General features: G+C 41.4%; 1 protein-coding gene across 6 annotated transcripts in view; it reads left to right on the forward strand.

Annotated features, from left to right (window-relative positions):
* The window catches only part of MSANTD1 (Myb/SANT DNA binding domain containing 1), a 31,208-nt gene extending 22,348 nt beyond the window's left edge, over positions 1-8,860 (forward strand). For all 6 annotated transcript variants that reach the window (XM_053403384.1, XM_053403380.1, XM_053403383.1 and 3 more), the window contains 2 exons: positions 5,035-5,319; positions 8,427-8,860. In XM_053403384.1, the coding sequence (XP_053259359.1) occupies positions 5,035-5,319; positions 8,427-8,667 (526 nt within the window). In that variant the 3' untranslated portion in view covers positions 8,668-8,860. The remainder of the gene's footprint in view (positions 1-5,034; positions 5,320-8,426) is intronic.
* The last annotated feature ends 4,330 nt before the right edge of the window (positions 8,861-13,190 follow it).

Here is a 13,190-nt window from a genome sequence, read left to right on the forward strand (position 1 = left end):
CTGGAGGTTACTTTTAATTAAATTTTACAAATGTATACATTTACAAGTAAGTTGTTAGAGGCTGCAAATGGAGGCAGCCATGTTTTTTCCTTACTTTATCCCTGGGAGGGACAGCAACATCCTTGCATCTCTTTGTTCCAGAGGAATTTGCGGCCCTATTTTGAATGTGTGTAGTGCAAACAGAGGCAGCAGCTCTCTAGCTGCTTGGAGTGATGACTTGGATTGTTAAAAAAAAAGATAATATCTTATTAATTACCCCATCAGTGCTTTTTTCAGTAAGAATTTTGTTTGGAACTTTGGGGGAAGAAATTGCATGTTAATTGAGAAAATGGATAGAGTGATCACATGTGAAACTGACATATTGCCCCAAGAGGGGGCAATGACAATAAAGATATTATTATTTATTATTTATTATTTATTTTATTATATACGTTGTTGTTTATGGAGGAGTAGTCTATAGTATATGGGTATTTAAATTACCTAGTACTATATATTATTTTACAATGTTACTAGAAACCCTTGTTATTAGAACCCGTTTTGTAGAAGTAAAAGGTATCTAAAACAATTTTGTTCTTTTTTTTTAAAAAAACACTTTCATCTATTATTCTAAAAGATAAAATAAGATTACAAATCCATCCAGATTTCCAACTTTCCAACTTTTTCCACTGGGAAAAAGAAATAAAACCATCAGAGGGAAAAAGAAGACCAGGAACCATTTGACCCCAATCTTATTTGTTGTCCCCCACTCTTCACATTTCTACTCTCTGCTCTATTTACAAGGATATTGAGAAGGAAGGAAAGAAGAAAGGACATATTTATTTCCCTTTCGCCACCTTCCGAGAATCCTTTATCCTGCCATGGAGCAATAAAATGCTCAGGTTCAAGACTGACAACCAGCCCCAAATCTGAGCCCTCTAGCGATAGGTTGTACAACACAGGAGGTGGGAAAGGAAAAGATGTGTCATCCCTCTCAAGAGGTCCTTTTTTTAGGGTTGGAACTCACTGGAATGGAGTATCGTCACCTCTTTTTTTTGCTTGCCCATGGCAGCCATTTTGTACTGGCACCTCATTTTTCACCCCTTCAAAAGCTCTGTATAAAGCATCCTTATACATCTAATTTCCAAACTTCATAAAATGTGATTTATATTTTTTTAAACATCAAAAACATCACTGGGTGCAGGAGTTCACTATCTAGATCCTTGCTATGCTTTTCAGTGTGGATTCTTTGATGTCGTAATTGGAGAGAGAGAACTCACTCAAATTGCTTCAGAAAGTTGCATTTGAATATTTTACCAGTTTTCTGTTCTATTTGAATAATTCATTCATAGCAGAGACACAACTTAAGTACTGCACTTTTGCTCCTCTCTCCCCTTTAGCCACCAATTGGCACATGAGCAATGTTATTTATAATTTATTTTGAAAGCTTTTTTACAAGCCTCAAGAGATTAATCTTGTTTTCATTCAGCAGGTCAAGTAGAGTATTAGCAAACAAAATACCATAATAATAAAAAGAGAATCCAAGAGACAGGAATGCTATATTTTGAATGGAAAGAAACTGGAATGTGTATATACTTTATTTTATTTATTTATTTTTTGCACTTGGTACTTTGAAAAGCATCAACTATATATGAAATGGCAGGTGTAAAGCCTAGGACCCTAGGATTCACAAAGGATTCTTAGAGTTCACACATGCATGTAACATTGCTTTGTTACTCAAGACTTGAATACTCACAACTGAGTGTGGGAACTCAAGTTACTTGTAGTTATTGAAATGTTATTTAATCATACATTTCATATACTGCTCAGTATAAAAAGAAATTTCTGAGCAGTTTACATAAAGTATAACCAGAAAAATAATAAAGTTCATATAAGAATACAATAACAGCATTCAAATAAGACTTCTTAAAAGCTAAATAAAATACAATAACAGCATTCAAATAAGACTTCTTAAAAGCTAAATAAAAAGAGCAGAGCTGTATAATGTAGGTAAAATGGAGCAGTACATAAACAAAAAAATAAAACCTGGGAATCAGTGTCTAGGAAAACTTGTGCAAATATATATGACTTTAAGAGGTGCTTGAAGCTGGTTGCTGTGTCTGCCTCTCAACCCACCTGAGGGAGGTCATTCCTAAGGACCAGTGCTGCCACCAAAGAGGTCTGCTCATCTGCTGTCACCAAGGGACAATCCACTGGTCCTTAGATGACTACTAGGATTTCATCAGAAGGGCTTGGTCTGTACTGGGGGAAGCAGTCTGCCAGGCAAAATGATACCCATTCCTTAGAGTACTGTTTGTCTTTTTAGTTTTTTGATGGCTTCGTCACATATCCTAGAATCAGAGAATTGTAGAGTTGGAAGGGACCATGGGGTCATGTAGTCCAATCCTATGCAATGTAGGAATCGCAACTAAAAAAACCATGCAACCTCTGCTTAAACACCTCCAAGGAAGGAGAGTCCGCCACCTCTCAAAGGTGTGTGTTCCACTGTCAAACTGTCAAACTACCTGAAAGTTCTTCCTGATGTTTGGTTGGAATCTCCTTTCTTGTAACTTGAATCCATTCGTATGGAACCTACTCTTCAGAGCAGGAGAAAACAAGCTTGCTGCATCCTCCATGTGACAGCCCTTTAGATATCTGAAGCTGGCTAACATATCTCTTTTCAGTCTCCTCTTATCAACCGTTCTTCATAAGGCTTGGTTTCCAGACCCTTGATTATCTTGGTCGGCCTCCTCAGCATATGTTCCAGCTTGTCAATACCCTTCTTGAATTGTGGCACACATAACTAGGCACACAACTCTAGGTGTGATCTGACTCACGGATAATAGAGCAGTACTACTACTTGATAGTACCAGAAGTGGCTTAGTCCTGCTGGCCACATGACCCAGAAGCTGTACGCCAGCTCCCTCGGCCAATAAAGCGAGATGAGCGCCGCAACCCCAGAGTCGGCCATGACTGGACCTAATGGTCAGGGGTCCCTTTACCTTTACCTTTAAATTTAAACCCCACTGGCCTACAACCCTTAGTCTCGCAAGATTGCCATGAGAGCGCTTGGACTAAAATTGTCAACCAAAAGCTTTACTTTTCTGGTTTATCACCACAACAGTTATTAACACTGGGCTTCTGTAAAGCAAATAATTTACTGTATTTTTCGCTCTATAAGACGCACCAGACCATAAGACGCACCTAGTTTTTGGAGGAGGAAAACAAGAAAAAAAATATTCTGAATCTCAGAAGCCAGAACAGCAAGCGGGATCGTTGCACAGCGATCCCTCTTACTGTTCTGGCTTCTGGGATAGCTGCACAGCCTGCATTCGCTTCATAAGACGCACACACATTTCCCCTTACTTTTTAGGAGGGAAAAAGTGAGTCTTATAGAGCAAAAAATACGGTAATTAGACAGTGCTTATATTATATTGAGCGACAGAATAATTTAGCCACAATAAGGAAATTTTGTCCATGGTATGATTATTTTCCACCTAGTCATTTTGACACTTTGGAACCCGATTTGCAAAATTTAACCATTCCAAAATACAGGTGCGCTTTCACTTTTGCAAGATTGAATATACTGCCTTCAGGTGTACTTGAGGGTCGATTTCAAAAAATTCCGCTGGAAAAACAGTTATATCCCTGTGGAGATGGCAGTATTGAGTCAGTGGCTCATGTGCTTCTGGCTTGCACTCTTTATAAAGTTTTGAGGAGTGAGGTTCTTACCCCTCTACTATTGTCCATGCCTGGGCGCTCAACCTTTGCTACTCTGTCCTTTTTTCTAGCAGATCAAGATGATCATGTGACAGCAAAAACTGCAAAAAAATTTAGCAGGGGCAATTAGAATAAGATCTATTACTTGATTATTGATGGAAACCTCCAAAACGTATTTTGTATAGTTAAGCATTAACCTCTGTCTTCAGTGCATTTTATTTTATTGCTACAGCTAGTGGCTGATGCAAATAAAGATTCTTCTCATCATCTATTCACTCCGGCTTTTGCTTAGGTAGCCTTTCCTTATGGATGTGCTAATCTTGTTATTGTGTTATACAGAAGTTGATCTGTTTGGTCTTATTGTTTATGATGTTTATAGTGTGACCTGCTCTGAGATTTATTTTTAAAATAAGGGTGTGCTCTAAATTCCTCAATTAAATAAAGAGGAATGCCCACCCCGTATGAATACACTTCAGCCCACTGATCAAGACATGGGGACTTGAGATAGTCCACCATGCTGCCTTAGAAAATTTCTGCTAAATTGTTTATTTATTGTTCTTAAAATCCACCTTTCAACCAGAAGGTTCACAGGACAATACACAGTATTATATTAAAAGACTATGGAACATAATATAAAACCAGTACGTCTCATAAAAAACAACCAGCGTAACAGTAAAAAGAGAATTAATTAGTTCAGCTGGCCCCAAACATCTGAAGGTGTTTCATAATACCAAAAAGCTTCTAATGTGGAGGACAATTGTATTTTTTCATTTAACAACCAGAAAGCGGGGAGGTCCTGCTCCATGTTGTCATGCTATTAACCATAGTTGTTGATAGAATTACAGCAGTTTATCTCCCATGGACCTTAAGGCCCAGGTTGTAAAATGATGGGAGTGACCTTTCTTCAAACACTTGTGTGCTTGAATAGCATTTTCTGTCAAAATGTTCTTTTCTGGCCTCTTCAGCAGAACTGACAATTTCTAGAAACCGTTGCCTCTTTCAAAAGTTTGGAGTCAGAAATGGAAACAAGTATTTGGTTTGCTTGAATGGGAGTTCAGTTGGAAGTCAATTAATCACTTGAGATACACACATTCTCCAAGCCCAGTTGGATGATGTGCCAAATGCATTTGAGATATGCACATTCCTTAGGACCTTTTGGAGATTATGTATACTGACCAGGAAATGTGCACAATTAATGAACAGATTATCATGTGCACATATTAACAGCTCAACTTACATCCCTCCCATCATACACACATATTTTTATAGTAGAATTTTTTAAACCTGACCTGCATGAAATTACTATCTGAGTTTTCATGATTATTTCTTTCATTGCAGGAAATTAAAATGTATGACTGATAGTGAAACGCTTGCACCTGATTGGCCTTACTTTAAAACCATTGATAGAATACTCTCTAAAGTGTCAGAGCACAATGATGTGAAAATGCATGACAGTCAGCTGCCAGGTCCTTCAACATCCCAGACTGAGGCATCACAGTCTCCATCCGCCAAGTCTACTCCACTCTATTTGCCTTATAACCAGTTCACATATGAAGGGAGAGAAGAATTTTTTGAAGATGAGCATTCTGAGAGCTCTTCCAGCTTGCTTTCTTATAAGTTAAGGTAACAGTTATATATTACTTTGATATCTTACATATTGGGCCCTATGTGGGATATAGGATAAAGCTGCAAAAAACTATTTCTTTAAGGACCACTTAATTTGGGGGCTTCAGGGGCTCTCTGTTTTCTTCAGCTGTGAAGGGTCTAGTAGTAGTTCTAGTTTAAGTCAGATGTATGCAAAGGGTTGCTGTCTTTTAATGTGAAAAATTATCGGCTCTGTTTTGTGGGATTCCAGACCATCTCCATCAGCAACTCTTGCTGTATCAGGGGAGAAGTGATACAGTGAGGTCTCCCCCATCAATTGGACCATCTGATCCTCCCCTCCTAAAACCATCACAGGCTTATTTTTCTCTTCCCTCACTGTCTGTTCTTTTTTGTATTGTATTGAGTTACTTGTAAGCCGTTGTTTTAAACTGTGCCTTGAGTGCATTGACACAAAGACAACACATACTGTAAATGTAGTAAGTAATTAAAAAGGTAGTCCAGCTACCAAGACTCAAGGGGTATTTTGACCATGAATGTCAAGACTAGTGACCCTGACAAAACTTGTAAAGTGACTTATTTTGAGTTCTATCTTTCACTAGATAGAATTCACTGGACAGAAATTGTAATTCTCAAACTTATAACAAACCATGATTTTGATCCTTTTTAAAAATAATAATAATTCATAATTCAAACCAAGATTAATTATGAGTTACTTGCACCTTAGTCATGGTTCGCCTGACTAAGCAACCAAATTCCTTCACCTTTGTGCATGCTCAGATAATTATTGTTGTCACCCTTTAGTTTCCAAAGGAAATGAATAATATCTGTTCGCAATATTCATGTGTCTAATGATTTTACTTTAACCCTTCAATTGCTTATTGACAAAAAAACCTTTTGGTGTGCAAGTCAATGGAGCATCAAGCTTCTGTATGCATTTGAGCACTAACTATATTTGGGCTGGGAGGGGGCAATTATCTTTTGTTTTTTGAAGGGGGCACTTGCTACCTAATTCCATTCTACAATTTCTGAGAGCATTACTGTCTATTTAAACTGGAAATGAAAGGAATGACAGAGGTCAGAGGAATTTTCTCAGTCATCATGTGATGAAGGTTTCAAATGAACAGCTTGTCAATAAAAACATGATTGACATGCTGATCTACATCTACCCTAAGAGTCATAGAACCATAGAATTATAGAGTTGGAAGAGACCCCAAGGGTTATCTAGTCCAGCCCCCTGCAATGCAGGAATCTCACCACCTCCCAAGCCAGTCCGTTCCACTGTTGAACAGCTCTTACCGTCAGAAAGTTCTTTCTAATGTTTAGTCGGAATCTCATTTCTTGCAACTTGTAGCCATTAATTTGGATCCTGCCCCCCAGAGCAGAAGAAAACAAGCTTTCTCCATCTTCCATGTGGCAGCCCTTGAGATATTTGAAGATGGCTACCATATCTCCTCTCAGTCTCCTCTTACCCAGGCTAAACATACCCAGCTCCCTCAACCGTTCCTCATAAGGCTTGGTTTCCAGACCCTTCATCATCTTGGTTACCCTCCTCTGCACATATTCTAGCACAGGGGTCAGCAAACTTTTTCAGCAGGGGGCCGGTCCACTGTCCCTCAGACCTTGTGGGGGGCCAGACTATATTTTTTTTTGGGGGGGAGAACGAATTCCTATGCCTCACAAATAACCCAGAGGTGCATTTTAAATAAAAGGACACATTCTACTCATGTAAAAACACACTGATTCCCGGACCATATATGGGCCAGATTTAGAAGGCGATTGGGCCAGATCCGCCCCCCCCCCCGGGCCTTAGTTTGCCTACCAATGTTCTAGCAGGTCAACATATCCTTCTTAAATTGTGGTGCCCAGAACTGGACACAGTATTCCAAGTGGTGTCTGACCAAGGCAGAATAGAGTGGTACTTTTACTTCCCTTGACCTGGACACTAGACTTCTGTTGATGCAGCCTAGAGAATCATTAGCTTTTTTGCTGTTGCATTGCACTGTTGACTCATGTTAAGCATGTGGTCTACTAAGACACCTAGATCCTTTTAGACCCCTAGTACTCTTCTATTATAAATTATTTTAAATATGCACAGTTTTTCATTAAAAGATACTGCTATGTTCCACCACAATCTCTATGCAGTGACAGACTCCAGGTGTTCCAAGTGCTTTTTCCAGGGTTCAGTTTCCTGAGAATGAAGGTCAGTGGTGGTGTGTTTAGGATATGTGCTTTCATTTACACATATATACAACCTGAGCATAAGATGGGTTAGCAGTATTAACACCCCAACAGATCTTGTTCCTCCACTTGTCACAACTTAAGATCCGGCACAGATCATGCACATCTCTGTTTCTCCAGCTTCCAATTCTCACACACAACTCTGGCTGTTGTTCACCTATGTAGCAGCCAGTTTGGGTGGGGTGGAGGAGAAAAGCCCACCTTGCCAAAGGAACTAGTTTGTCAAGCTTCCCCTTACATCCCCTTAGGATTGCAGGCCTGGAAGGCAAACCAGGGTTTCATCCAGACTGACCCCACCCCAAACTCTAAACAATACAATTAGACTGTTTTTGGTTTTTTGCATTTCTTTTCTCCCATCACTCCTTGCGTTGTTTTCTCCACACTAGGTACATATACAACTAACAGAAGATAACAGCTACAGTGAAGTGGGCTGTAGTCTATTAAAACATATGGCATAATATACTTGCTAGTCTTTAAGGTGCCAAAGACTCTATGTTGTTTATACTGCCTAACATAGCCAGCCCTCTGGCTATGTTATATAAAGCATTATTTTCAGATGGGAGGTGGCTTGGGACTTGGGTTGGTGGGATGTGCTGTCAAACAGTATTCCCTGTGAAAACAATGCCAAGGGCTGGGTGAGTATATCAAATAATGCTTCCAGCTGGGTTATAGGGGAGCATGGAATACCCAACAAGTTTGAGAGAAATTTGAGAAACTACAGGAGTGTTCCCTTGCTTTGCCAGGGTCCCCACAGCATGGAAGGCTTTTCTTGAGTTCAAGTGAATGCATGTACACAGCAGCCCTGCTTTTGCCCAGTCCAGGTGAACATTAGATATTACCCAACCATGTGATAAAGCAGATTTAATGCCGAAATGTTTGCTTTTCAGAGCTGAAGAGAGGCCTATAAAGAAAAGGAAAATGCAGAGTTGTAGCTTTCAAAAGAAGAAACTAAAGTTAATGGAAGCAATGCTAGAGGAACAAAAGAAACTGAGTAGGGCAATGGAAGAAACTTGCAGGGAAGTAAGAAGGATTCTGGATCAGCAGAACATCATCCAAGTTCAGAGCCTGCAACTGCAAGAGAGAATGATGAATTTATTGGAGAAAATGATATCGAAAGCCAATGTTTAGTTTCTTTTGCAGTGCTCCTGAAAATACAATATTTATCTATTTTACAGAAATTACATATCCTAGGATTGCCTCTTCCTTCCAGGTAAATAAAAAACCATAATGTAATTATGAAGAGTTTAATCAGTGTAGGAGGTGAGCCATCTAGACAACTGGGTGTTTCTTAATGAAATAAAATGTGGTCTTGCTTTGTGAATTTTTTTCTAGATTCTAGACAGTTTATTCGAATTGGGATGCTCAGTTTAGGGCAGCCAACTATTTTCTGTTCAGGGACCCTGGAAATGACAGCACACCGTTATGTTGCTTCACTCCCAGGGGCAGATGCAGTCCCCTTCTCAAAGCACACGGCAGCTTTGAAAAAATGAGGGATGAAAGGTCCTTAGACCACTTTGTCTAAAGTGCAAGGAAAGACTCAAAAATCATTTGATTTTCTTTGCCTCACTCTCTGCGGTGGCAGAGAGGAGAAATCACCTGGTGTGGAAACAGTTGTACTTACATTGTTGGGAGACTAATCAAAATGCAATTTCATGATACATATTTCGAGAAGAAGAGTATTTAAATGTAGCTTTTCATGTCTATTTTTTAAAAACCCGAGAATAATGCAGAAACAGGATAGAACGGATTTATGAGTGAACAGTTCCTCTGCCCCCAACAAAGGAGAGAGGAAGAGGGTTGGCGCAAAAAATTGCCCCTGAAATCAGTCTCCCATTATCTGTGTATGGTCATGAGCTTCGACAACAGCTGGAGCTGAGCAGTAGGAGAAGTGGCAAGGACGTTGGAGACAGTATGACGCTGGAGTGTATGACGGCGCGACGCTGCTATTGCAACAGAATCAAACACGGGAGAAGCTTCCTATCGTTCTCACACCGCAGCACATCGTTGTGTGATTTTTTTCACCCTTCCTCGCCAGCTTTCCCTCTTTCCAGACACACCAAGTACTTGCATCACTATTGCAGTAAAGTACCGTATTTTTTGCTCTATAAGACTCACCTTTTCCCTCCTAAAAAGTAAGGGGAAATGTGTGTGCGTCTTATGGAGCGAATGCAGGCTGCGCAGCTATCACAGAAGCCAGAACAGCAAGAGGGATCGCTGCTTTCGCTGCGCAGCGATCCCTCTTGCTGTTCTGGTTTCTGGGATTCAGAATTTTTTTTTCTTGTTTTCCTCCTCCAAAAACTAGGTGCGTCTTATGGTCTGGTGCATCTTATAGAGCGAAAAATACGGTAATGCCCCACCCCCCTGCTGCCAATAGAGCTCTTTGCGAAAGGGACCCCTAGGTACGCCTCTGGTCACCAAACAGTACCAGTTGTGTGGTCAGCTGCAAGGAGGTTTGGGATTTAAACCAAAAGAGGATAGCCAGTATGCCCTTGAATCCCTGTTGCTTGCAGGCTTTCTAGAGGCATCTAGTTGGCTCTTGTGAGAACAGGAAGATTGACTAGATGGGCCTTTGGCCTGATCCTGCACACTTTTCCCACATTCAGGGTGTATAAAAACTCCAGACCTTTAGGCTACATTGGCTGTCAAGAGATGCAGAAGAGACAACCATGCACAATATGGGGGAAAATAATTAAACACTGGCTGTATGCAGTTTTAAATTTAATAAAATGCTGGTGGATTGGTCTGTTTAGGTTCTCCTCCGACTGCTGTCCTGATAGACTGGGAGAGCTTGAAAGATTTGTAGCTCTATTTCTCCCCTTGCATTTATCTGCTATTTCAGGTACAAGAGCCTCCATCTTGTTCCCTGCTAGATAGAAAAGGTCAGGGGGTAACATTCGGCTGACCTGGAGAGGCTGAGAGAAGCAGAGGGGTTGGTGGTCAAGGCCTTCAGGGACGTGGTAGCTGTGTCCCATTGCAAGGAGGAAATCTCTCCTGCTTTCATGGGGGGGGGGTGAGCTTGGGGAAGGAGGGCATCACTGAGGAAGAGGGAGATAAGCAGTTATCCTCATGCGCCAGTGAAAACACTCCAGGTGGTGGAGAAATCCTGGCAGTGGTTGTTTTCACATCGTATATGTTCATGGGGTCTGAACTCGCAGTGACTGACCAGGAATGTGACCTTGGGGGCACAGTGGATAGTTCAGTGAAGATGCTAGGGATCATTAGGAGTGGGATTAAAAACAAAACTGCCAACATTATGATACTCTTATGCAAATCTATGGTGTAGGGTTTTGGTTGCCTCACATTAAAAAAAGGATATTGTAGAGTTGGAACGGGTTCAAAAAGGGCAGCCAAAATGAACAGAGGGGTGGCACATGGCATTTTTTACTCAAAAGGCCAGTAAGAGGAGATATGATAGAGGTATATACCTTATTTTTCGCCCTATAGGACGCACTTTTTCCCCTCCAAAAATGAAGGGGAAATGTGTGTGCGTCCTATGGGGCGAATGCAGGCTTTCGCTGAAGCCTGGAGAGCGAGAGGCGTCGGTGCGCACCAACCCCTTTCGCTCTCCAGGCTTCAGGAAGCTATCTGCAAGCCTTGCAAGCCCGGCGGGAGTTCCTGCGGGCTCGCAAGGCTTGTGGGCAGCAGCCTTCAGCCTGAAGCATGGGGCACCCTCCGGAGGGCACCCCGTGCTTCGCGCAGGTGTCCGCAAGCCTTGCGCGCCCGGTGGGAGTTCCCGCGGGCTCGCAAGGCTTGCGGATAGCAGCCTGTTCTGGGGGCTGGGGTCAGGGGAAGCTCAGGCTTCCCCAGCCCCGCAGCTGGGGGGGGGAATAATATTTTTTATTCATTTCCCTCCAAAAAAACGAGGTGCGTCCTATGGGCCGGTGCACCCTATAGGGCGAGAAATACGGTAAATTATACCTAGCGTGTAGGAAGTGGAGAGAGATTTTTTCTTATTTTGTCTCCCATAATTGACTAGATTCAGGGCTCATTGGAAAGGAGGCCTTCAGGAAGAGTAAATAAACCATTTTTCTTTCCCGTCACCCTTGAACTATTCCTCTACTGTGCTATGGCTGCCAACCCCGAACATGAGTGTTTTAATTGCTGTATGGAAAAAAGTGGGCTTCAAAATACTTATGGTAATATTAAATGTTAATCTTCCAATCTCTTCATTCTGTGCTTCATCTGCTGGCAACCACAGACTTAACTGCTGGTCTCATATAGTCTGCCCAACTGAAATCCAAATTTTAGCTTACCTGTGGTTGGGCAGCAGTACCCCACCAAAAAAGCCCCACCAGTAGCAGTGAAGAGTAGTTTTTGTACATGATGAAAACCATGAAAGTCCCTCTCTAGACAATGGGGGGGGTGTTACTCTAATATTCCTTATCTCCATAGTTTCGGCTGCTATCGATATTCCTGCTATCAATATTTATGATATATTCCATGTTCGTGACCTGCACAAGCACTTGCATGCAGCTAAGCCTTAGAGTGTGGGCAGTGCTAGGCTTCTGTACTAGTTAAATGTTAGATCACATGCTCAAAGGAGTAGACTTCATGCTTCCCTGTTCAATTTGTTGAAGCCACAATTGCAGTACAGCAAATACCGTATTTTTCGCTCTATAACACGCACCAGACCATAACACGCACGTAGTTTTTAGAGGAGGAAAACAAGAAAAAAAATATTCTAAACAAAATAGTGGATATACGATTTTTGTGGTTCATGCTGTGGCCACAGACATGTGATCTGACAGTGAGTTTGGAGTAGCCCAATGCAAAAATCCTGAGGATCCATGTGGATCCATGCATTGTAACCACAGAGGAGGGAAGGAAGGGGAACCATGGATCCTCTGCTCACGACTGCAGCAGATCTCCCCCGCCACCCGCAGGCATTCGCTCCATAACACGCACAGACATTTCCCCTTACTTTCTAGGAGGAAAAAAGTGAGTGTTATGGTGCAAAAAATACGGTAATTCTCTCTTGCAAGTGTTTTCCAGAATGCCAAGTGAGGCATACTTCCTGCACTGAAGGAAGTATCTCTCTCTCTCCATAAGAGAGAGGGGGAGTCCTTTTAAAACAGGGGGTAGTGTTAAAGCAAGGTAAGTACTCTGCAAATGTTTTGCTCTATTGATACCTATCCTGTTTCTCTGCTTCCAAATAGGGCAGTAAAATGGAGAGGACCATGTCAGCTCAGCTCTAGTGTTAACCACAGCATAGTTCAGGCATGTCCAAAGTCCATTTGGGGGTCTAATCTGGCCCGCCAGTCAATTTAATCCAGCCCCCATGGCAGTATATGTCCTGGGGTAAAATTGTAGAAAAAGCTCAGCAACTTCAATCCTATAAAACTAAAAAAAGCTCAAGAACTTTGGTTGGCCCGCCCCTGGCATAGTTACTGGTGACCATAATGCCTATGTACCACCCCTATGGTGCAGTGCCTGATCCTGACCGCTCCCACACTCTGATTACAAAACAAACAAGCAAATCCCCAAATTTCAGGTTTTACACAATTGGCTGCAAGGTGTACGTTTCAATTAGATTGTTAGTTTTTAGTTGAATCCTCACCTATGTGAAAATATATGTGTATATCCTGTATATACACACATATAAACTTTTATTTCTATTTCTATTGTCCTTTCTTTTAGAATAATGCACATTT

Source organism: Podarcis raffonei, chromosome 9 (genome assembly GCF_027172205.1).
Source record: "Podarcis raffonei isolate rPodRaf1 chromosome 9, rPodRaf1.pri, whole genome shotgun sequence".
NCBI classification, from domain to species: domain Eukaryota; kingdom Metazoa; phylum Chordata; class Lepidosauria; order Squamata; family Lacertidae; genus Podarcis; species Podarcis raffonei.